The 23,902-nt window shown below is 46.2% G+C and overlaps 1 protein-coding gene and 1 long non-coding RNA gene across 9 annotated transcripts in view; one reads left to right on the top strand and one right to left on the bottom strand.

The window, feature by feature from the left end:
- Window positions 1–2,120: 2,120 nt before the first annotated feature.
- Window positions 2,121–23,902, bottom strand: part of LOC143442435 (uncharacterized) — a 23,804-nt gene continuing 2,022 nt past the window's right edge. The window contains exons 2-7 of one of the 6 annotated variants that reach the window (XR_013110655.1): window positions 18,159–18,526; window positions 15,228–15,339; window positions 11,511–12,352; window positions 5,602–5,817; window positions 4,922–5,014; window positions 2,121–2,682 (exon numbers count right to left, since the gene is read on the bottom strand). This is a non-coding gene — a long non-coding RNA (uncharacterized LOC143442435). Of the gene's footprint in view, window positions 2,683–4,921; window positions 5,015–5,601; window positions 5,818–10,195; window positions 11,100–11,510; window positions 12,353–15,227; window positions 15,340–18,158; window positions 18,527–23,902 lie in introns of those variants that run through there. The other 5 variants (XR_013110653.1, XR_013110654.1, XR_013110650.1 and 2 more) reach the window with 5 other exon arrangements.
- The window catches only part of E2f8 (E2F transcription factor 8), a 15,639-nt gene continuing 13,810 nt past the window's right edge, over window positions 22,074–23,902 (top strand). The window contains exons 1-3 of one of the 3 annotated variants that reach the window (XM_076934871.1): window positions 22,337–22,429; window positions 23,110–23,342; window positions 23,442–23,563. In XM_076934871.1, the coding sequence (XP_076790986.1) occupies window positions 23,549–23,563 (15 nt within the window). In that variant the 5' untranslated portion in view covers window positions 22,337–22,429; window positions 23,110–23,342; window positions 23,442–23,548. Of the gene's footprint in view, window positions 23,343–23,441; window positions 23,564–23,902 lie in introns of all 3 variants that reach the window. The other 2 variants (XM_034512248.2, XM_034512240.2) reach the window with 2 other exon arrangements.

Genomic DNA, 23,902 nt, shown 5'->3' with positions numbered 1-23,902 from the left:
CTTTATTTTTACTTTTAACTGAGAAATAATCAAATAGACTTTTGGGGTAAAGGCCATGTTTTAATATATGTGTATATCATGGAATTATTAAATCAAGATAACTAATATATCCATAACTCCATAAACTCAACATTTTGGGGGAAAGAGAAAACATTTAAAATCTTCCTTATATTAAAAAAAATTGTTTTTAATTGTGTGTGTGTGTGTGTGTGTGTGTGTGTGTGTACAGTATCCACACAGGCAAGAAGAGGGTGTTGGGACTCCCAGAGCTGGAGTTATAAGCTGTTGTGAGTGACCCTATTCAAGTGCTGAGAACTAAGCTAGGTCCTCTGCAAGAGCAGTACATACTCTTGACAGCTGAGCCATTTATTTCTTCAACCTCTTTATCTTAGAGGTGTTGGTGTATATACATTATCACATGCTTGTTGAATGAATGAGTGTCTTTTGGTAAATGTTGAATTGATGCAATACCTAAGCCATTATAAAACAATTGACATGGCTGAGTGACTTTGTGACTGCCATAACAAACAAACAAACAAACAACCCCCTCCCCCAAAAACAAACAAAAAACTACAAGACAACAATAACATCCAAGAGACTTCAAGTAACTTACCCTCAAGTCCTGTTTCCCAACCATGTGTCCAGGGGTCATATTGCAGAAGCTTAAATAACTTAGAAATCCCCCTGAAAGATCTGTGGTGAGAGAGATTGCTGTCCCTGGAAAAAGAGAGAGAAAGCAGACCTTTATCCTCTCCCAGGCTGTGGCAGGGGCTCCAGAGAATTTAAAATTTAAATCTGCATAATTGTTTCCCCTTGACTGGCTCCCCCACCCTGCTAGGGCTGATGTCCTAGAAATGCGTTTCCCAGTGACAGGCATATTGTCAGCGTATCAGATCTGTGCACTGCAGCATGCTGATTGGCAGGCCTATTAAAAAAAAAAAAAAAAACAAAAAAAACAAAAAAAAAAAAAAAAAAAAAAAAAAAAACAAAGAACACCCAAAATGAACAACTTCGGGGATCAAAATGGGGAAGCAGTAAGAACACATCCTAACCTTCTCCTACCTCAACCCAGGCTATTAATTGTGAAGCAGTGCGTCTGGATAAATTATATGGAACAGATAAACAACTTGAGCTGTGTTTGTTAAAAGAATAGCAAGTGGCTCAGGCCTTCCTGGCTAAGCCTCACTGTGATCACTGTATTTATTTCACCCCCAAAAAGCCTGCCTGGGTTTCTTTTAAGCCTGATAAACTCATTATGTTAAATTTCAGCCTCCATAAGAATAAAGGCTTTTCTATATGTTAATTTATTTTAGTAAATAATTATTCTGTTTGGGTGAGGGAATACATGTCTCTATAATTTAATAATTGGGAGGCTATTAACGTGTGATTAATAGGAGTCATAAATGAACACTGATAGTTTAAAATTACTTTTTTCACTCTGAATCAATGTGATAAAGAGAGCTGGTGGGGTGGGAGGGAGAGTTTCCTCCTTCTGCCTCTTATTCCTGAGAACAGAATATATTATTTCTTCTTGGTGTGAGAGCCAACTCTGACACCTACTGTGCTCTTCATAGGTGTGTGTGTGTGTATGCGTGTGTGTGTGTGTGTGTGTGTGTGCGTGTGTGCATGTATGTGTGTGTACATACTAAGAAACAGAAGAGCAAAGGGAAAACAATGAGGTGGCAGTACAGAGTGGCCCAATCTTTCTAGGCTAGAGATCCCCCCACCTCCCACCCCCATTCCCATCAGCCCTAGCTCTGAGGAAAACTAACAAGAAAATGGCAAATACTGGTGTGCTCTTGGTGGAAGATGAGTCAGTGCAGCTGTGATAGAGAGTGGTATGGACATCCCTCAGAAAACTCAAATAAGCCGCTCATAAGACTCACTATCCAACCACTGTGTAGCCAAAGGAAATGAAAGCAGTGTATGAGAGAAACCTATACCCCATGCTCGTCACGGTTCTAGTCACGGCAGCTATGGTATGAAATCAGGGGCCAGAATGGCTCAGCGAGTAACCTGCCTGCTGTGCAAGAACGAGGCTCCTCAATGTCCACTTAAAGGCACTCATCTGAAATCCCAGAGCTGGGGCAGGTTGGAGTTGTGTCTAGACAAAGAGCAAGTCAGGGAAGAAAAGGTTTATTTGGCTTACACTTCTAAGTCACAGTTCTTGACTGAGGAAAAGCAAGGCAGGAACTCAGCAGGAAGTGAAGCAGAAACCACAGAGGGAGTCTGCTGACTGGCTTTCATATTTCATCTCATGCTCAGCCTGCTTCCCGATACATCTCGGGCCCACCTGTCCAGGGGCAGCACCACCTACAGTGGATTAGGCTCTTCCACATCAATCAGCAATCAAGACATGCCAGAGGTCAATCTGATGGAGGCAGTTTCTGAACAGTGGTGACTCTAATTTGTATTGGGTTGACAATTACAAAAAACAAACAGTATAGTATGTGAGACCACAAAGCCTGTGGTCAGGTGAGAAACAAGCTTGCAGAGAGCTGTATGACAATACCAACAGTGACAGTCCTTCTGTACCAGGAGCAGGATATAGAGCCGCTGGGGCAGCAGTGTTAGGGAGGGCTCCCCGCAGGAGGTGTCTTCATGGGAACTCTTATTGCATTCTCTGCTGGTTTTGTTTACTAGTAGATGGATTTATTTCTGCACTTAGATGTGGGTGTCCCCCTACAAAGAGAGAGACACACACAACCTATTATTAATCATGTCTGGTTCACTGCTAAACTAAACAGAAAAACAGGGTGCAAAGCCGTCATTAACCTCTCACATAATCCTTCTTCCCCACAGGCCAAGGCACTGAAACACGCTCCAGTGACAGTACAGATCTGGGGACGCCATTTTTACTGGACATTTAGTACATTTTAATTAGTGACATGAATAAATGAAGTTCATTTCAAACTCTGAAAGGATAGGACCAGGAGCCTCAACAGCCAAATATCCACAACTGAGGGAAAAGAGAAACCTAACCCCTTAGCATCACATGTGTGACAGCACAGGAAAGGCAATGGGGCACTGAGTCTCTACATAGCAAACATCCAGGAGCCATGTTGCAATTGTGTGATCAGAGAGGGAGACACAGAGGAGGGGGCTTAGGCCTTTTTGTTCCACCAAGTTTGGGGGTGAGGGGGTACAGCATATTCACCAGCCAGTGGCTCAGATGGCTGTGAATGAAAAGATCAGATTTGCACAACTTGCAGAAAGCAGAACACACCCAAGGAAGACTCACTTACTATGGCTTCAAAAAAAGAGGCAAAAAGAGGAGAAGGCAGACATGGATTCTATTCACATTCACAACCCAGAGAAGTTCCCTCAGGAAACAGGATGGTAGTGACTCAGTCATTTATTTATTCCATGAGAACTAAAAGATGGGTGACGTTCCGTAAGAGAAGGAAATTCCATGAGAACTCAGAAGAGGCAAAGCATAGCTGAGCCTGATTGTTTGGGTGGTACAGGTGGTATGCCCCTGTAGTCTCATCTACTTAAGAGGCTTAGGAGGGAAGATGACAAAGTCAAGGCCCACCTGGGCTATTGGGTACGTTCAAGAATAGCCAGAGAAACTCAGCAAGACCCTGTCTCAAAAAACAAGAAGCAAAAATGCAAAAATAATGGGGATGGAAGCAGAGAAGATATGTTCAAAGGTGGGGCAATTGTACAGTGTGGAGATCCCAGTTCAATGTATAGCATGTGAAAGAAAGAAAGAAAGAAAGAAAGAAAGAAAGAAAGAAAGAAAGAAAGAAAGAAAGAAGAGAAAGAAGAAAGAGAGAGAGAGAAAGAAAGAAAGAGAGAGAGAGAAAGAGAGAGAGAAAGAAAAAGAAAGAAAGAAAGAAAAAAGAGAGAAAGAGAGAGAGAAAGAGAGAGAGAGAAAGAAAGAGAGAAAGAAAGAAAGAAGTGGTTAAAAAATACAATGTTGCAATGTAGCAGCATTAACTGTAACATTGTAGAAGCTATCAGCAATACATCAAGATGAACCACAGTTGCACCTACCAAGCAAATCCGATTCCCCAACCCATTCATTTTCCCTACAATGATCAGACTTCAGGCAAACAGGAGGCAGAGAACCCAAACCAAACCCCTTCTATACCACAGAAAGGATGCTGATCTGACCTAAAGATCTTTCCTCTCAGAAGCCTTGGGACCTCAGGAAACTAGCCTTGGCTTCCTGAGTTTTGTTCTGCACTGCCAGGCCATTCTAGCTGACTTCAACCTGGGTTTTGTCCTTTAAGCCATTGCTGCATATATAAGAAGAGCCTTAGTATTTCTTGGGTGGAAATCTTTCTGAAGCTTAGTAACAACAGCCCATAGGGATGCTGCAGAATACTGGGAAGGTCAGTAAGAGAAGTGAGAATGCAGAGGAGGGTGTTGCAGTTGCTTCTGTTTTTATCAGGTGAAGAAGAGGTCCCAAGAGCCCAAGTTATCGGCAAACAGGAAACAGAACAAGAACTCCTGACTCCTTGTTCTGGGTTTTGTCTGTTAAGCCATGTTACCCACATGGCAAGAGTGTTGAGCATTTCTTGGTTAAAGGTCTTACTGGCATTCAGGAACAGCATCCAGAAGAGATGTTATATGGATGCTGGGAAAACAAACAAAGTTAGTACACTTCGCCAAGCTTTGTTCTCAGTTCTCTTCATTTACTAACTTGTTTTGCCCATGTGGCAAGTCAATGAGACAAGGAAATGAGGTTGCCATCCTGATCTCTACAAAGGGGGAAACTGAGGCAAGGGTTATGAAAGCCACCCAAGTCCACATATCCAGTGAGCAGCTGCTGTCTTCTCATGGAAGTCATCAGGTTGAGAACTGGGCTCTAACTGTTCTGACACAATGGCAGCAGATGGGCCTGGTTACGATTCCCTGGGGAAGAAGTCACCTTCAAGGGTGTAGAGAAATCGTGGCTTCTGCTTACACATACCACAGTTTCTGTTGATTTGAAGCAAATCCTGAGATCTATTTTGTGGTCTAGTATCGCTTTGATCCTCTCCAAAAGATTCCCCCAAAACTTGCTCTGGAAACAAGAAGAAACACTGTTACTTCTCAATTGCTGTAACGAAACACCATGACCAGGGCAACTTACAGCAGGAAGACATTATTTTAGCTTACTGTTCCAGAGAGATACAAATACATGGTGGTGGGGCAGAGGCTTGGCAGCAAGCTGCAGACATTGGGGCAGGAGCAAGAAACCCGAGAGCTCACAGCTTCAAACACAAGCATGAAGCAGAGAGGGTAAACTGGAAGTAGGGCAAGGTTTTTTAATCTCAAAGTCTATCCCCATGATGTACCAGAAAGGCTGCATCTCCTAAACATCCCCAGACAGCATCACCAACTAGAAGCAGGTGTCTAAGTACCCAAGTTTAAGGGGGACATGGTCATTCAAACCACCACACACATCCACCCTCACCTGGAGTCCAGAAACACTTGACAGGGTTAGAGAGCCCTTTTGTCTACTAAAAGGACTATCAGGACTCTTTCGAATCCCGAAATCTGATGCTGACAAGTGTGGAATGAAACTACCATCCCTACAAAGCCGTTCCCAGCTTACTTCTGTGGCTGAGTCTTTGGCCCTATGTAGTCAATTTTTAAAATTCTGCTTACCTGTTTTCTATAATGCCACCAACCGTGATTCAGAACCACTGCTGAAGTCCGAGGTTAGGATCTTGACATATTCTAAAGCTTCTGGTAATATTTTCACCTGCCAGTCGATATATGACCCTGTTTGATATGTTTCTGTTCCAGACACCTTATTCCATATACGTACTCATTAAAATCGATTCTCCTCCAACAGCAGTGTATTGCAGAGCTGAACAGAGCCTGTCAAACACAAAACTCCTCGGTAAAGCACGCCCCAGCTTGTTGCACTTAGGAACACTGGAGAGCATGTAGCCTGTTCAGGAATGTTTCAAACAGCAGTCTTGAGAATGCACAAGTATGAAAAAAAAATCCAAAAAGCATTGTACTAAGTCAATCGCACAAAAGGCACTTGTTTGCGACAACTGAAGCACAAAGGAAGCCATTGCCTGGCTTCACTTCCCCCCTGGGAACGCTCCTGAAGAGTGACTCAAGTTTTTTTCTGCTTCTGTGTACATGTCTAAAACTGACCGGAAAGCACAATTAACATTGATTTATGGGTGACAAATGCACTCTAGCAAGTGAGTAAACCCACAGATTCAGAAGCCATAGCGCATGAGGGTCCAATGCATACATGTAGAGCCCTCGGCAGTCACTCATGTTGAAAGGCGGGGCTTGGTTTCATGAGACTGAATAGATTCTGTTTTCAGAAACTACACGTCTGACATCCATAGTGAGGCCTGACTCTCAGAGCCACTGTGCATCTCACGCTAAGCACTATGGGAAGGAGAATTAAAGGCCCTATACTTAGACTTGGGTACACACCACCCCTGGTCCGTAAGCTTCATTGTCCTGCCAGCCACCTGGGAGGAAGTACCACTAAGTTCAAACTCTTCTGCAGTGTGTGCTGAGCCCATGGCTCTGGAGTTTACTGAGGAGACAAAGCTCCCTCCAATCTACCTCATCTCATCCTGCTCTGACTTACTTCTGACATGCCAGCCTCCTTGATGTCCCCTGGAACATGCCAAGCAAGGACAATCCTTTGCACCTGCTGCCTGCTCTACTAAGCGCACCTATTAGATTGTTGCCTTCTTTGCTCTCTGCCCCACCCCCACCTCCCCATTCCCTAATTTGCCCCAGTAGCAATTATTACTACCCGTTATAATATTACCACCTTTATTTATTATCTCCCCCAAAGGGGGTAAGACTTTGTGTTGTCTCCCCATGTCCTAGAAGAAACCCCAGCACACAGTAGCCTCTTGATAAATATTTATCAATGAAATGAATAAAACTTGATGGGCCACAAGAAACATTTGGGGGAAATGAAAATCCTTTTGCTCTCAGTGCTGTAGAAGGTAAGTCTCCTCTCTTAATTTTCAGGTGAGAAACTCTGTCTAGAATGTGGCTTCCTGGCATCTCATGGAGTGATTCCTAGTCCTCTGTGGGGTCTCCTTCCTAGAGTGACCCTCCCCAAGCATCCTGTCAAATGACACTACCAGCCTGTCACCACCATGTTATCCATCACTACCAGAAATAGTACCCACCCACAAACACTCTCACGTGGCTCTGCCGTCCTGCGAGCAGATGACGCACGCTCCTGAGGTGGCCAGGAAAATGTAGAGGAGCAGGACATGGAAAGAAGGGACTAACTGGACTTCTGGGTTGTACAGAGAAATCAATCTATTGCTTGACTGAAATCCAAAGGGGACCGAGTCTTTTACTTTCTCTTCCTGTTTCTCCCAGTTCTAGCAACCCCAAGTTCTAAGATGAGAAAACCGGGTCACTGAGAATAAAACAAACACAAAAACAAACACACCCCCCCCCAAAAAAAAACCCTAAAACAGCAACAAATCTACTGCAAAGCTCAGCTGAGGAGTGAGGCCCCCAAACCATAGCCAGAAAGTGTGGACCAGCCCTGCCCACTATCGAGCAATGGACAAAGCTTGCGAGTTGGCATACCTGTCCTCTGCTGCTCTCCCTATCCTGTGTCAGAGGCTCTGGTGCTGCTAGGTCCATGTCTGGAGCACTGTTTGGTACTGGAATGTCTCTGGCTTCCAGCAAGGAATGAATGACATAGTTTGTCTGTATTTTAGCACTTCTGTTGATAAAGATACTAACTTACAAGGCTGGAACACCGGCTCAGTGCTCAAGAGCACTGGCTGCTCTTTCTGAGGCCCCAAACAGGATTCCCACCTCCCACACAGCAGCTCACAACAGTATAACTCCAGTTTCAGGGGTTCTGATGCCCTTTTCTATCCTCTGTGGGCACCAGACATGCAGATGTGGGCACATAGACACACATACAGGCAAACACACAGGCAAAGTAAAGTGCCCTTTCCCTTCCCTGTATCAGATGAGTATAAAAATTAAATTAAAATCATCTGGAGTTCCACACTTAGCAATATCTAACATTTCTGTGTGTATCCTTCCAGATCTTCCCCAGACAGCATTAGGTCTTCACAGCATTTGGTAAAACCATTCGCTGGAGATGCTAACGTATTTAGGAGGCTAATTTCCTTGTCCATGCCTTTCACTTACCAGGAAGCCATAACACAACCATATTCAATTTGTCCATTTTTTTTTTGAAAAGCATGGAACAATTAACAGCAAATAAGTGGAATTAAAATAAAATTGAATGCAGCCTTTCAGTAGGTCTTAGAATTTGATTTTAGACACAATAAGGGATGTGAAAAATGAAAGCTTTGGACTGTATAAACGGTTGGAGCTTCTGGAAACCTGAGTGCCACCTAATGGCCACAGCCTGCCGTGACGTGCCACCTTCTCTCTCTACAAGCCACAGCCATGGTAGCCCCTTTTTCCTGTGTGGATTTGTATACTCTCCCCGGAGCTTTGCAGACCTTCCTTTCCCCCTTACATTTCACAGTTCCTAGAACACCTGAGTGCTTTAATAAATGTTACTGAGTGAAAGTAAGATGGATGGATGAATGAACGGACAGACGGACGGAGGGATAGATGGATAGACACCTTTGTTCCTTAAGAAAAAAAAAGGGAATAATTCCTTCCCTCCCTGTTTTACAGGTTTTCCTGGAGGAATGAGGGCTTGCCACGGTTATCGACCTTCTGGTGTGACATAGTATTATGACAAAATGGCGAGGGAATGTACCAGAGTCAAATGGCCAGGGCAAGCATGAGACTGCTCAAAGAAGTTTCTATGTTAAACATAAGAAACACAGACAAATGTACAAAGTGCTCTTAGCAGGCACTTGGAAATGGATGGGTGGTTCCCCTGCCCTTCTTCCACCTCAGCCTTGTTCACAGATCCTTCCCAATATCTAGAGCATAGAGATGTGCCTCTCCTGGGCTCACTCAGAGCGAAAGTGATGTGCGGTGCTTGTTGTCAGTTCTGAAAGGATCACTGTGCACTGGGATGTGAGCTGGCCCATCATATGCCCTGCCCTCAAGTTAGAAAAAGTGGTGTTTTAAACCATGACTGTCAGCCAAGCTGACGGTGAGGTACCCATCTCACCGTATCCACCATCGACGTTGCTTGTCAAGTGTGGTTCCAGCTTTGCTTTTAGATCCTGCCAGCAGGAGCTGTGGGCTGAATAAAGGCAGCATGATGTGGCAGAGGAGAGCTGACATGGGGTCTGAGGGCTGGGCTCTGTCACTCACTGCCTGGGTGACCTTGGAGAAGTCAACTCGTTCTTGACCAGACACAAACCATTTCAGTAGGACGATGTAACAAGAAGACAACCATGAAAATCCTTTGTAAAATAAAAACTTGGGGCTTGGGGTAAGACATAGCTACCAGTTCCCCAAACAAACATCATGCTGGGAATGTTATTTGACCCCATGCAAAGGCTACAGAGAGATCCTTATAGGCGCACGCACCTGCTTTCTTATGGAATCTGACCCCATTCTACAGCTGTGTGAAGAATTCAGCCATGGCCCATGATGTCCTCCCCCACTGGCTTTTTGAACAGGTTTATGTTTTAGTCATTCTTTGATTTGTTAGACTTTAGGTTGCATTTCCACTAGATTGCACACACACACACACACACACACACACACACACACACACACTTCTGTTTTTTTATGAGGCAGTTTCATTATGTAACACTGTAGACCAGGCTGGCCTTGAACTTTTGTCCATCTTCCTGCCTCTATCTCCCAAGTGTTAGGATTGTAGGTATGATCCCACACCCAGCTATTAAAGTACTGCAAAGCTTCTTTGTCTGGTCCATATGTCATCTCAGCCTGCAGACATGGTGAAGGCTGAACAAGTCACCAGCATCCAATCCACTGAGGATGTATTCCTATGTCCAGAATTTACCGCGCTCTGACCTGGATTAGAAGTCAGGAGATACTGATGGGTGTGTTTTTCTGACAGGGCAGTGAGTACCTTGACAGAGGCACACCAACCGCTACTGTGAGAGCTTGGTGCATACCCAATGGCAAGCACACAGGTTTTCCAGCTCAAGGGGTGTGGCAGGGGCTAATACCCAGTTTGTTTGTTTTGTATAATTATATATGCATGTGTGCATGTTTGTATACATACACCTGCATATGTATCGTACATAGGGGCCAGAAGTCCCTTGAGTACCATTGCTCAGATGTGGTCTACCTCGTTCATTTTGTTCATTTGTTTTTTGCCAAGGTCTCTCACTGACCTGGAACTTGACAAGTAAACTAAGCCTCCCAGTCAGCAAACCCTATGGACCTATCAGTTCCAACCCAGCCAGCACTGAGCTTATATATGCTTGCCACCAGGTATGGTAGCAAGAGTTCTGGGGATCAAACTAGGGTCCTCCTGCCTACAAGGTAAGCACCTTACTTACTGAGCTGTCTCCCAGTCCCTGCACACCTCTATACCACATTTTCTGGCCACAGTGGTTCCTAATGTTTCCCTTTGTTGACCTTGCTTTCTGGGCAAACAAACAAAAGAGATCCATAGCAGGTTTCTGATATCCACATATCTTCTCTGGTGCAGGAGCTTCAGGTGCCAGCAACTAGGTTGTTAATGTCATTTAAAAAAACATTATTTTAATTAAAATATTACATCATTCTGACCTCATGATGCCCTGGCTAGTGCACATATTCACCTACTAGGTCATGTCCCTAAGCAGGCTAGGCACCATAGCAGGCTTCAGGGCATTTCTTAAATCCTGAGTGCAGGATCTCCTCCACAGAGAGTGGTGCCTTCTCTGTCTTAGTGGATCCCTCTTCCCTGACCCATGTATCTCTCAGCCAAGGTTGAGCCTCTGCATTTCTTCACTCTGGGCCGTCCGGGGTATTCCAAATACTGGCAAGGTGCTGAGGAACAGGAGTCAGGGAAAACCTGGGCCCCTGGACTGTCCAATAGGTCACTATGGTGGCTCAAGCCTGGGGTCAAGAGGCAGGAACTCCAGTCCAGGGACCGGAGCTCAACAGCCTGTTGTTAAAAAGCCCAATAAAGAAGCAAGCTGAGGAAGTCGCATCTTAGATTCATGTCGGCACAATATTCTCTTTCCCTGCAGATCCCCCATCTCCGGAGTAGGGCTTCTATTCTCTTCTAACCTAGCTTCCTGGAACAATAAGAAAAATTCACAAGGGGGTTGGGGTTGGGGGGAAGGAAGAGGAAAGAACACAGCCTGCCTTACAATGACACATCTGCTGGCAATGAACAGCCTGGAGCCTTAAACAGTAACTGAAGGATACAATTTCAAGAGTATCCTGGGACCCTTCCTGGCCTGTCACCTGATTTCTTTTAGATCCAGACTAATTTTGTCCAGACTCAAGCTCTGAGTTAATTGTCAGGTCCCATTTGAATTATTCATGAGTCTCCATACTGGGTAGTGTGAGTGCTGTTCTCTGCAGATGTGTTCATCCTTCCACATCTTCCATGACTGTTAATGATGAGCTGTTAGGAGAGGCAAAGCCCTTTGACATCCTTGTTTGAGTTTCTTCACTACACAGGAAGACAGTTCCTCCCTTACCTTTGACTCCAGAAGACCTTTAGGTGTGTGGCCGCAGATGCCCCTGGCTGAGATTCTACATGCAGCTCACGACCAACAGAAAATCACACAGACAGTTAAAATAATGAAGGCCGCGTGTGATGATTAAGCTGCAAAGGAATTATGCAATTAGCAAAGGACGTTGATCATACAACATGTGAGTCTAATTGCAGTGCAGGAAAATCTTGCTAAATTAGATAAAGACAGGGTTGCAGTTGCTCTGGTTCACAGATTGAGTTGTGAAGTTGAGGGAAATATAAAAGTTAATTATAAGACAGGAGCGATGGGCACAGGTTATGCACATGCACTGGGAAGGTTAGGATTATTAACCGAAGGCACCATCTCATGCCAAAGGTGAAGAATTATAGAGATGCCAAGCCTGCAATCCAACTACTGCATAATGAAGACAGGACACTTTATAGGATGTGGAAAATATGATTCACCTTCACACAGCATCTACCACCCCGGGGAACATCAACCCTTGCAAGCAGGCTATGCTGGCTCACCAATCTGCATGCAGATAAAGCACATCTCAGGTTGATCGGCACACTTCCTTTCTGCCCTTTTTACCCAAGCTCAACTTTGCAGACATCCCATGGTTGTTATTCTTGCTCTGTGCATTTCCTTGATCTTGTGCATTGGTTGCAGTGTCTCAAGTTGACAGGTGCACGAAAGATCCCAGGGAAGGTAGTGGGATGTTTAATCTTCACAGTCAACTTCATTAGATTTGGAATCACCCGGGAGACACACATCTGAGGGTTTGGTCTGTGAAGGGGAAGCTCACTCTGAGTGTGGGCAGCACATTCCTAGACAGAGGCCTCATGCTAAAGAAAAGAAAGAAAGCAAGTATTCATGTCCTGCTCCCTAACTGTGCACACAATGTGCCTAGCTTCTCATATTCCCACTGCCATGCCTTCCCTCACTCAAAATCATGAGCCAGAATAATGCCTTCCACCCCCAAGTTTTCTCTAGTCAGGTTGCAACAATAAGAAAAGTAACAGAGATAGTGGCAGTGGGAGCCAGGCTTCTGGAGGCAGAAGACCTGGACTTGAATCCTAAACCCATCACTAGTCCTTTGATAAGGTTGTTTCCTATTTATGCTATAAAGACCCAGAACCACCTACCTGTCAAGGCTGTTACAAAGCTTACAGGAGTGATGCCTACTACTAGAACTAAGAACACTGTCAGCAACAGTAATCACTCACTCACGGTATTGTGACCGTTCTTCACTGCTGTGCTTCCTCCAGCCATTAGCTTAATCATTTCAAAAGGACCCACCATGTTCTTTGCACTATGACAATGATCAAACTGCTTCACACACACAAACACACACAAACAGTGATACACAAACCAGAGATACACAAAAACTGGAGAACACATCCACTGGAACACACACACACACACACACACACACACACACACACACACACACACTGGGATCCACACAGACCTCATTTTCACTTTGAGATAAACTCTGAGATACAAATAATTACACTGAAGCAGCATGTGAGGTGTACTGCTTAACTATTACAAAATCTTGAAGGAAGATCATTCCCCTAAAGCAGCTACAGGAAGCTTCTCTATTGCAGTGGTTCTCAACTGTCCTAATGCTGTGACCCTTTAATACAGTTCTTCATGTTGTGGTGACCCATGACCATAAAATTATTTTTGTTGCTACTTCATAGTTATAATTTTGCTGCTGTTATAAATTATAATGTAAATCTATGACATGTGACCCTTGTGAAATGATTATTCCACCTTCCAAAGGGATCACGACCCACATGGTGAAAACTTTAGCCCAAAAGCTTGAAATACTCAAGACACAATCCACAGACCATATGAAGCTCAAGAAGGAAGACCAAAATGTGGATGCTTCCGTCCTTCTTAGAAGGGGGAACAAAATACTCATGGAGATAGAGAGTGGGCGAGACTTGGGAGGAAGAGATGAGGGGAAGGGAGAAAAAGGGGAGCCAGATCAGGTATGGAAGGAGACAGGGATGTTATACAAAGGGTTTTGAATGGAGGTGTGTAGCAATAGGGGATAGGGAACTGGGGGTAGCCACCAGCAAGTCCCAGATGCCAGGAAAGCAAGAGGCTCCCAGGACCCAACAGGGATGAGATTAGCTGAAATGCCCAACAAAGGGGAAAGAGAATCTGTAGAAACAACATCCAGAGGTTAGGCAAGGCCCCCAGATGGAGGATGGGGCTACCCACTCATCTCCAAATTTTTAACCCAGAGTGGTTCCTGTCTAAAGGAAATATGGGGACAGTGTAGAGCAGAGACTGAAGGAAAGACCATCCAGAGACTACCCCACCTGGGGATCCATCTCATATACAGACACTAATCCCAGACACTATTGCTGATGCCAAGAAGTACTTGCTGACAGGAACCCGTTACAGCTGTCCCCTGAGAAGCTCTGCCAGAGCCTTACCAATACAGATGTGGATGTATACAGCTGAATATCTGATTGAATGTAGGGACCCCAATGGAGGAATTAGGGAAAGGGCTGTAGGAGCTAAAGGGGTTTGCAACCCCATAGGAAGAACAACAATATCAACCAACCAGACCTTCCCCCCACTCCAGAGCTCCCAAGGACTAAACCACCAACCAAAGAGTACACATGGGGGGGGGGGAGGAATCCATGGCTCCACTTACATATGTAGCAGAGGATTGCCTTAGTGGGCATCACTGGGAGGAGAGGCCTTTGGTCCTGTGGTGGCTCAATGACCCAGGGCACTGAGACAGAAGTGGGTGGGGGAGTACCCTCATAGAAGCAGGGGGAGGGGAAGGGGATAGAGGGCTTGTGGATGGGAAACTGGGAAGGAAGATAACACTTGAAATGTAAATAAATAAAATAACCAATAAAAATGAAAAAAAAAAAAAAAAAAAAAAAAGCAAAGAAAGGAAAAGAAAAGAAAATTGCTGCTCCAAAGCTTGGCCAGGAGATTTTGAACAGAGAAGGCTGTGGAGCAGGAGGGGTTGAGTAACATTTTAAGAAAGGATACTGCATAAGCAAAGATTCCAAAATAAAAAACAAACAAACCCACCACTAACAACCAAAAAAACACATTAAAAAAACAAAACAAAGGCAACTTTAAATGATCACAGTCAGGGATGGGTAAACCTGGAGAGAGCGTGAGGACATGGGGGGGGGGGGAGAGAGCCCACGTGAAGACTGTGCTCTGCACAGTGTGCGGGGCACATGCAGGATTATAGGAAGATTGATCTGGCCAGACTGGGCGGACAGAATGGAGAGCCTGGTGACAAAGGGAGCAGGCTGCTGCACTGGTCCAAAGTGTGCTAGTGAGGTAAAGAGTGAAGACAGGATGCAGGAACACCGAGACCAACGGATGTGACTCAGTAACCAGATGGCTGTATGGGGAAAGACAGCCCCAGCCTGGTGCTACATACCTACAAGTCCAAGTATTCCGGAGTCTAAGGGAGGAGGATTGTTGTGAGTTCGAGGCCAGTCTGAGCTACACAGATTTAAACCACTGGGCCTCTAACAAACTCTGTAACTACTCCCTGGGGGTTAGGAGTGGGGCTGTAGCAAGAGGCTGCCTGGGGTTGGGGAAAGGCTATGTGATTTTGAACTTAGCCCTCCTTTCTCCCTAGGGGAAGAGGCTAGCTGGTCCCTCCCCGGGTTCTAACTTCCCAGTGCTTCTGTTGTCTCTGCAAAATGTGGATTGAACTACTACCTTCTCAGGGGCAAAAGACAGCAAATGGGTGAGCCAGCTGAAGCTGATGTGACCATGCCTGTGGCAGGGTCTGCCACATGAAAGACTGCCCAGGAAAGCTTGAAGAGAACGTCTGAAAATGCAGAACACCAAAAGTTTAACAGCCACGGTTGCCCTGCTCCTGTCTGTTCATGTTGTGATGACTCAGAAGACTTTCCGGGATCCTGACGCCCCATCAGCAACTGTCATCCCGTTTAAGCCTTATAGAAATGCGTCTCTGGGCCATAATGAAATAAAACAGATCACTGTGTAGACCTGAAGGCAGAGCATGGGGTGGGGGCAGCTGGGAGCCACCCCTGTGGAATGGCTCTGCAAATCTGGGTAGGTTTTTGCTGTGTTCTCATCTGTCTGTCATCCCTTGTTTCCAGCTCCTCCAGCAAAGCTTCCTCCCACACGCCTTCTATGAATTCTTGTAACTGAGTTTGTGGTGACGGTCCCAGGGGCTGCTGACCAGTCATCCGGTGTGTATGTGGACTTCAAAGGCCTATTGACACAGCTGCACACCCGAAGCCTGGGGTCAGAACAGCCTGAAGGGTGGCTGCTGCCACTCCCTGAGAGAAGCAGAGCCCACCCAAGGGGACCAATGCTCTACCCCAGCTCCCAGAGCAATGTGGTTTAGTCACTGGAAATTCCATACAAGGGACCTACCACAGAATTTGGAAATTATACGCAGGAATCCTGACCTGATACTTTCCAATTTTTCTTTGTCGCTGGAGACTCTTGCCACCTAACTTATCTCTCATTGCAGGCAATTATCCACTTGAGTCAAACAGCTGCTAGTTAAGAAAAAAAAAAGTCACAACACCCATGGACATGCCAAACTGCATAAGGAAAAGCCCATGAGCTCTCAATTCTACACAGGAAGTACAGGCAACTGAGTAAAGCTGGGAGAGGGAGAGGTGACTCTCCTCAGGGAAATGCATACCAATTGGGTGTCTGCCAAATGGTGAGCCCTGAAACATACATACAAGTAACATTAGACAGACCCAGCGGGTTATATTTGGGAATATATATGTATAAATGCAAATATGCACATAATAACAATTGATGAAAGAGATCATGAATTTACAGGAGAGCAAAGGGATAGATGAGGGGGCTTAGAGGAATTTAACTTATAATCTCAAAAAAAAATCAAGAACAGTCTGAGATGATCCTGTACTGGCCTCAAAGATGTCCATCTACAAGGCACAAATGGACCCCGGTTGTTAGGCTTCAAAGCCTAGTGTGTTTTGTTTTCCAGGGGAGCATCACAGCAGTACCGAATTGAGCAAGGTCCAGGGATTTAACCCATCAGTCTTCCTCGTGTCAGAAGCAGACAACTGAAGCTCAGAGGGGTCTAAGATCACACAAACGCTAGCTCCTTCTGCGGAACTAATGAGCTAGGAAGGGACTTGATCAGATTGCTAAGATTATTTCCTTATCATCAAGTAACAACTAAGGCTTCCACACAGTGATCCCCACCCTCACTGTCTGCTTGATTCCCACACTGCCAATGAAGCTGCCTTCAGAGAGAAGATACTGCGGCTCAGAGTGGTCGGCAGCTTTCCTGAGGTCCTAGACCTGGTAGGTGCTGAAGCAAAGGCGAGAGTAGGGGGCTTTGGATTCTGAGTCATTTAGTGAGTAGCCATGGACTCCAACTCCAAGGCCAGAGTTGTACTTGCAGTGTGTAAGTGTCTGTGTTCTGGAAGCGAGCACAGAACAACACCCAGGAGAGGAGGATACTGACCCACGCACGTGAGCCAGGCAAGTTCAACCCACTCACTAACTCTGGTAAGAACACGTTATCTTAGAGCGTTCTTCAGACTATCTTGCAGAAGCATTCCTAGATATTAAGTCCTTCGGACATGTAAAGAAAGCCTCTGGGTGCCAGGCTTCGAGACACTGGATATCCTCCCACAATGGGCACCTAGGGGGGAGGTAGGGAAGGGACAGAGGGTGCAGAGGCATCCAATCAGAAGAAACTATTTCTGGGCTAAACTTTCATGGACATGATCTATCTGGCTACAAGGAATCTCTCTGTGGTGATTAAAACTTAAAAAACAAAAAACAAAAAAAAAAAAAAACCAAGACGAATCCAGATATGCATGTGTATGAATTGTTTTGGATTACACATGGCAATATATAGCAGCTTTCTTTGAGTATTTGCATAAGCTACATACTGCACTGTTCATGCTCTAACTCATTATTTCCTGTAAGGCCCTCCTAGGGGTATACTTTAATTTCCCTTTAATATATGTGTATGGGGGTTGTTGAGAAAGTGTTCAAGTCTACAAAGTTGCAATAATAATTACAGGACTTTAAAAGCAAGGTCTGTTTTACTCCAAATCCTATGCTTTGTTTTTTTAATCGTGTGTGTGTGTGTGTGTGTGTGTGTGTGTGTTTGTGTTGGGGACTATGTCCATGCCAGTAACCTCGGAAGACAGAAAAGAAGCATTTGATCTTCTGGAGCTGGAGTTGTTGGGAATTGAACCCAGGCAAACATCTTCCTCTATGAATAAAATTATTATTTTAGTGGGACAGAGCCTGCATACAGTCTCATGCATGCTAGGCAAGCACTCTGCCCTTGATCTGTCCTACCCCAGCCATCTTGTATATAGTTCAACTAACAATAAATGGTGGCAGCTTATTCCACAGATTGAATTTGTAATAAAGTGTAGCCTACTCCAAAAGCACATGGGCAAACCCAGATGCAGCTCATTTCTAACTGTGGCTACGAGAACACTGATTTATTCCTGATCAGTTTCCACATCGACAAACCCTTTGAGCTTTCACTGAATATCAGCTGGGATGCAGAGACTGGCCCTGAGTGTCCTGTCTACAGAAGGAAGGGAAGATCCTGTCCTGTTAACCATATGACAAAGTGATGCAGTAAAGAGTAAAACTCTAACACACCTGAGCATTTGGGGGATGACAGTCAAATTAGATCTTCACATTCATACCAAAAGGGGTATTCAGAAGAGCTGGGGAATGAGAAAGAGATCTGTTCAGGAATAGGTTGTTAAAGCTCTTGGTGACTGCCTAGAACCTCATTTGGGGAGGGCCATGGTCATCAGAGCCATCAGAACCAGCCTTCTCTCTGCAGCACCCAGGTCCAAGGCTAGAGAGAACACACTTAGGTTCAACAGCCTCATTTGTACCACAGCCAGCAACCACTTCAGGAACGAGGGACCGTCGGGACACAGCAGCCTCCAGTGAATCAGAAGCCACACTTGTGAAGAACCCAAACACGCCAATGATTTGTACAAAACAGGTTCACATCCCTGGAAAAGGAAAGAGAAGGGGAATATGAGTAAGTGGAGCTGGATCTAGTATTGGGATCCAAGGGAAGCCAGTTCACGCCGACGTTGATGCTGAACACAGGTCCCCATTCCTGAGCAGAGGCAGACATTCAGATACGTTTTAGTGAATGAAAAGCATCTGCCTAAGAAGGTGTTTGTGTGCACATGTGGATGCTCACGTAGTGTCGAGATGGAGGGGAAGCAAAGCGTCCTCGCTACTTGGTAGGAGAACATTCTAAGGTGGAACCGTAACCAACCGATGTTCACGGAGCCCTTTTCTTGGGCCGGGCTAGATGCTGGGAAAACCGAGTAAGGACAAAGTCCTCTCTCCTGTTCTCTGGGAGCACACAGAGGGGTCAGGGGGGAGGAGTCCATAGTAGAAGGGCAACTACAGGAATAGGAAATCTCACTCAACAGGATGTGAGGCATCTGGCTGCAGGGGATCCACACAGATGATCCTCCCACCACACTTTAAGCAAAAAACCAGCAGTGGCTCATCAGGGAGGTAACAGGGATTCTGCTCTGATTAGGGATTTTTGTGTGTGTGTGTGGCCAATCCCCACCCCTACTCCCCAGAACCTGTACACATTCTTCTGCAGTGTCCTGGAACTGGGAAAACTGTTCTTCCATCCTACTGATAAGCACAAGAGGATATGACCTCAATTCTATAACCGTTTTTAGATTCTCTTGCACACTCACACAATGACAGAATTCAGACTCCAGTTCTGTAAAGGGGGTCTTTAGAATTTTATGTTGTTTCCTCAAGGTGTCTTAAAACTGCAGGGGCAGTAATTGCTCAATAAAGAGCAGCAATGGCAGCTGCTGCAACTGAGTCCCTAGCTGCAGATATGTGCCCAGGCTCAGGGAGGAGCTGTCCACAGCAAGTATAACAGGCAGGTTTTCGGCTCTAGCTAGGACAAGCTCTGACCAAGCCCTGCTTCCACAGCCAGCAAGCTCAGGACCAGTGCCAGCTCTCCTATCTCCTAGATCCCTTGCTCCTGTTCATCGTCTTGAAACACTTTCAGTTTGGGTTTGACACTATTTATTCACAAAGTAACCAACTTTGTTCAAGGCTGAGGTCTGGTTGTGACCAGTTGTGGTGATTTGTAGAATTTAATGCTCCCAACAGCTGGTTTTGGGTAGATATGCCAACACATATGGCAAAGGCTAAACCCCAATCTCTACACGAAGCCAGAAATACATATATGGCTAGTCACTGAAGGACCTTGGAGGAAGGGACTGTGAAAAAGAGAGGTCTCAGAACCAACCAATAGAAAAACATTTCCTTAGCCTCTCATCTTATCCTGGCCATCAGGGAAGGGCTTGGCTGCCCCTCTCACACCCATGATGATGGGAAAGGACATGATTCAGAACCCCAAAGGTTACCTTTGAATCTAGGTACCTCAGGTGACATCCATAGTCCCCCTACCTTTGATATCTTTTTTTTTTAATAATACCTTATGTATTGTTGAATATGTTACACAACCTCCTGAGTTGTGCAACCCAGAAGAGTGACAGTGGGGTGGAAAAACTGGCCCAACCCCGTGAGATATGAGCTATTGTGCAACTCAGATGACCAGACACAAAGGCATGGAAAGCTTCTTGGGTTATATAATCAATAACTAAAAATCATTTGATGGGATGGGAAAGTAAGAAAAGTGACTTTAAGTTTGTCCTCTGACTCTTCATTTGCACAGTAAGCAAGAAGGTTTTCTGTGGTCATCTTTCCTTTATAATCACACCTAACTTCAAATGGACACACTAGTCTTGTGTCATGATGCTGGAGATGACCCCTGGCGCCTTGAGCCTATTAAGTAATCCCTCTGCCCTGAGCTAAATCCCCGGATTCTTGCTTCCTTTTCAAGGTCTCATGACTGACAGCGTCAAGACTTCAAACCTCTCTTCGAAGCACCATATTTCATCCTATTCACGACTTTGGTTACAACCGACAGAGCAGCCACTGTTAAAAAAAAAAAAAAAAAAAAAAAAAAAAAAAAAAAAAAAAAAAAAAAAAAAAAAAAAAAGATGCATCTCTCCTTTCCTCCCATGTTGAGGAAAGGCTTGAAATGACTGTGACCTGGACTACAAGTCACTGACTTTTTTGTCCTGAGAGTTTTCTGAGGCAAGGCACTAAGATCTATGAAATGACAAGGGACTGGGGTTGGAGGTAGGGTGGAGGTCCTGATTTCTGGCTCTAGATATAAGATGGGCATCACTTAATCCTTTGGGCTCTGAGCACTGATAGTTGACAAGTAACCTGACAGAAAGTGGCTTAGACAGAAGCCCACACACTACTTCTCGGTGATATATTTAAATTTAGTCCCTGCTCAGTAAGATTTATCTGTCCTGTGAGCAGCCTGTCTTGCCTCATGACGGGGCTTTATTTTACATCCGAAGCTACAGCCAGGTAGCCCCTTGTGCACAGCGCCTGAATATTCAGGTCCAATCCTCTTCTTGGGGAGCACATGGGTGACCCTGAGCACCCGAGCTTCTGACCGCTACTAGAACTGAACAGAGACACGAAGACGTGGCAGGATCTTGGAAGCCACCCTCAGGAAGATGACCTGGCTCATCACCTAGACCTCCACCCAGTGTGCACCTGGGTCCCGCGGCGGTGTTATGGCATCCACGCCCTAACCACCGCCAGGAAAACATAGTATCTTGCTTGGAGTCAGCAATGGATAGTTTACTGATGGCCAAGCTCAATGATGGGACTTGGACAGCGTGGCCCCAAGCCCTTCTGGAGGCTGAAGGCACAAAGTTAAAAGCAGGAAGAGCCCAAACCACAATCTTAGATGTAAGCGGGTTGGGCAACATGCGGTCCAGGCGATCTCAGGAGTGATCAGAAAAGGGGAAATGTTACAAGGCAAAAGCTGTGCAAAAGAACTCGAGCACAGAAAGGCAGAGCTGGGGTGCCGAGCTTCGTTTTCCACTTCTGCAAAATGAGAGGTTTGGATGAGATAAGTCTCCTAACTCTAAAGTTCCCTAGACCTTTTCGATATACCAAGCAGATGTTAGAGGCTCATAAAAGGAAAAGGAAGAAAAGCGGGAAAGAACAAAAAGAAGGGATCGGAAAACGCAGGGCACTGGGGACAGGCTTGGCGGGTTTTCTGAGTTTCTCTGCCTCCTCCCACACCTGCGTGTTCAGAGATCCGCCAACGCCCCGCATCCGTGGGCTTCGGACAACGAAGCTCTTTCCTCCTTACACTTTTTTTTTTTTTCTTTTCTGGAAGCTGTGGGGCAGAAGCTGCTGAGCGGTCATGCAAAGGGTGGCAGAGGGAAGGGTGTCGCTAGGGTCCAGAGGGCAGGTGAGCAGACCCGGGGCTGCGCACCGGTTGACGTGGCACCAAGCTGGGGATGGCGGGGAGTCCTCGAGTCCCCGCCAGTCAGCCGTGGACAAGCCAAATTTCATCCCCCAACTTCGATCTCGGATAAAGGGTGTTTGCAAAAAGAGAAAAGAAAAAAAGAAAAAAAAAAAAAAAAAGGAAAAGTTTTTGAGGACTTTTCCCCAAGTCTGGCTGTAGGCGGGGTCGGAGGGCGGTGTCTACAGCCTGATTCGCCGCGGCGGCAGTGCAGAGGCGCGGATTGGCGCGCGGGGCCCCGGGCCGGGAGAGCGGGCGTGGGGGAGGGGAGGCTCCGCGCCCGCGGGAGCGGCTCGCGCCGGGAGCGGGTTAATTTCAAATCGGGGGCTGGACTGCTCCGGGACAGCCACGCTCCCGCGGCCCGCCCGCCGGCCCCCCCCAGCCCCGGCCCCGGTGCCTCCCCCGGCACCCACCTCTGCGCGGCGGGGCTAAGCGAGTCTCCCTGAGACGCGCTGGCTCCCTGAGACGCGCAGCCAGGATTCGGGGCCACCTCGGACCGTCAGCCCTGGAGGAGGATTGACAGGTGAGTGAGAAGCAGACTGTCGCGGCGGGGCTGTGGGATCCCGGGAAGGCCAGGTTGAAGGCGGCCGTTTCCCGCCTCCCGCCCCGCCGGGGCCCGTGGGGAGGAGCCGAGCTCCCGCGCAGAGGGCGGGGGAGGGGCTCGCCCGCGCTCCGGCCCCGCGCACTCGGGGGCGGTGCCAGCTACGGTCCCGCTTTCCGCGCCAAATTTTTAAATCGAAGGCGGAAGGTCCGGCCCCGCCTCGGGGACCTCTAGCCAATCGCAGGCCTTCACTGGGCTTACTGATTGGCTGGGAGCCGTCGCCCTGGAAACCGTGAGATGCTGTCTGGCGGCCCCCGGGGGCGGTGCAGTTGGCGAGAAGGAGGAGCCAGTGCTTGGGCCCGGCGGGAAGCAGGCTACTGCAGGGGACTGTACCTGGGACCCGGAGCGCAGCTTACGGTGCGCATAGGCGTCCGCGGTGATTTCGGCATCTAGGGAACCCCTTCCTCGCCCCAGTACTTCGCGTATTGAAAGAAGCCTGGAAAAGGGGGTCAAAATCCTAAAGCTATCTGTAAATGCCCGGTCGTGCGCTTAGAGCGCAGAGGCTGAATTGGAGGGTTGTTCTCAGGCAACTTCACAAGTCCTTTTCTGAGCCTGTGCACGTGTGTGTCAGGCGAGAAACTTCAGCATCTCCCCCGATGCAGGCTCTGTGTGTACTCCATCGGAACCCGGGCTCGTGCGCTCCGTCCGCAGCCCGGATCAGTGCACAGGTGGGTGCTTGCTACAGCCATCTCTGAACGTGAGAGAGGACTGTCACTGCAGATTCTGTGTTTGCCTGAAGTCTCGTGACAGAAGGGTTTGATGGAGGAATTTACTGCTGTCTGTTGGCGCGGTCTGCCTAGAGGCGTCTGTCCTCGAGGGGGCAAAAATAAACCTGGTTTGTCATTTTTTTGTTTCTTTGTTTCCGGAGGCTCTTGTGTACGTGAATCATGTTCATTGGCTCTTAATTTTCGCTTTACTGTTTTTTTCTTTTAAGGATAGTAAAAAACTTTAATCGATTGGACTACTTAAACCACTGGAATTTGGGAGAAACTTCAGTTTTTCGTTTTTAAAGACACACTAAATGTATGAGGAATTAACAAAATGGAGAACCAAAAGGTATTTTTAAAGTTCTGTCTACACTGTTGCAATGTCAATTGAAGTATCATCCTGAGTTTTTCGTTAATAAGTTTCCCTTAAGTTTTTCGTTTGATAACCATGGATGCTGTATCCTTTTGGTTAACTTTTACAGAAATCCAGAAGGAAATTTTAATTTTTGAAGAGGAATAGGGCTGTCCAGGGTTAAAGTAACCTTTTTGTTTCAAAAGTTTAGTATAAATTTTATATAGATGGGAGAATTTTTTTAGTACTTAAAAAAACATGTATATGTTATTTACATGAACCATTGGAATTCAGAAAGGTCATAATTTGATATTGGATTTCTTTGTAAGATAACAT

The sequence above is a fragment of the Arvicanthis niloticus genome, chromosome 1 (assembly GCF_011762505.2).
Source record: "Arvicanthis niloticus isolate mArvNil1 chromosome 1, mArvNil1.pat.X, whole genome shotgun sequence".
Taxonomy (NCBI): Eukaryota; Metazoa; Chordata; class Mammalia; order Rodentia; family Muridae; genus Arvicanthis; species Arvicanthis niloticus.
The sequence above is the reverse complement of the archived record's forward strand: the minus strand, read 5'-3'. Positions and strand labels throughout refer to the sequence as shown.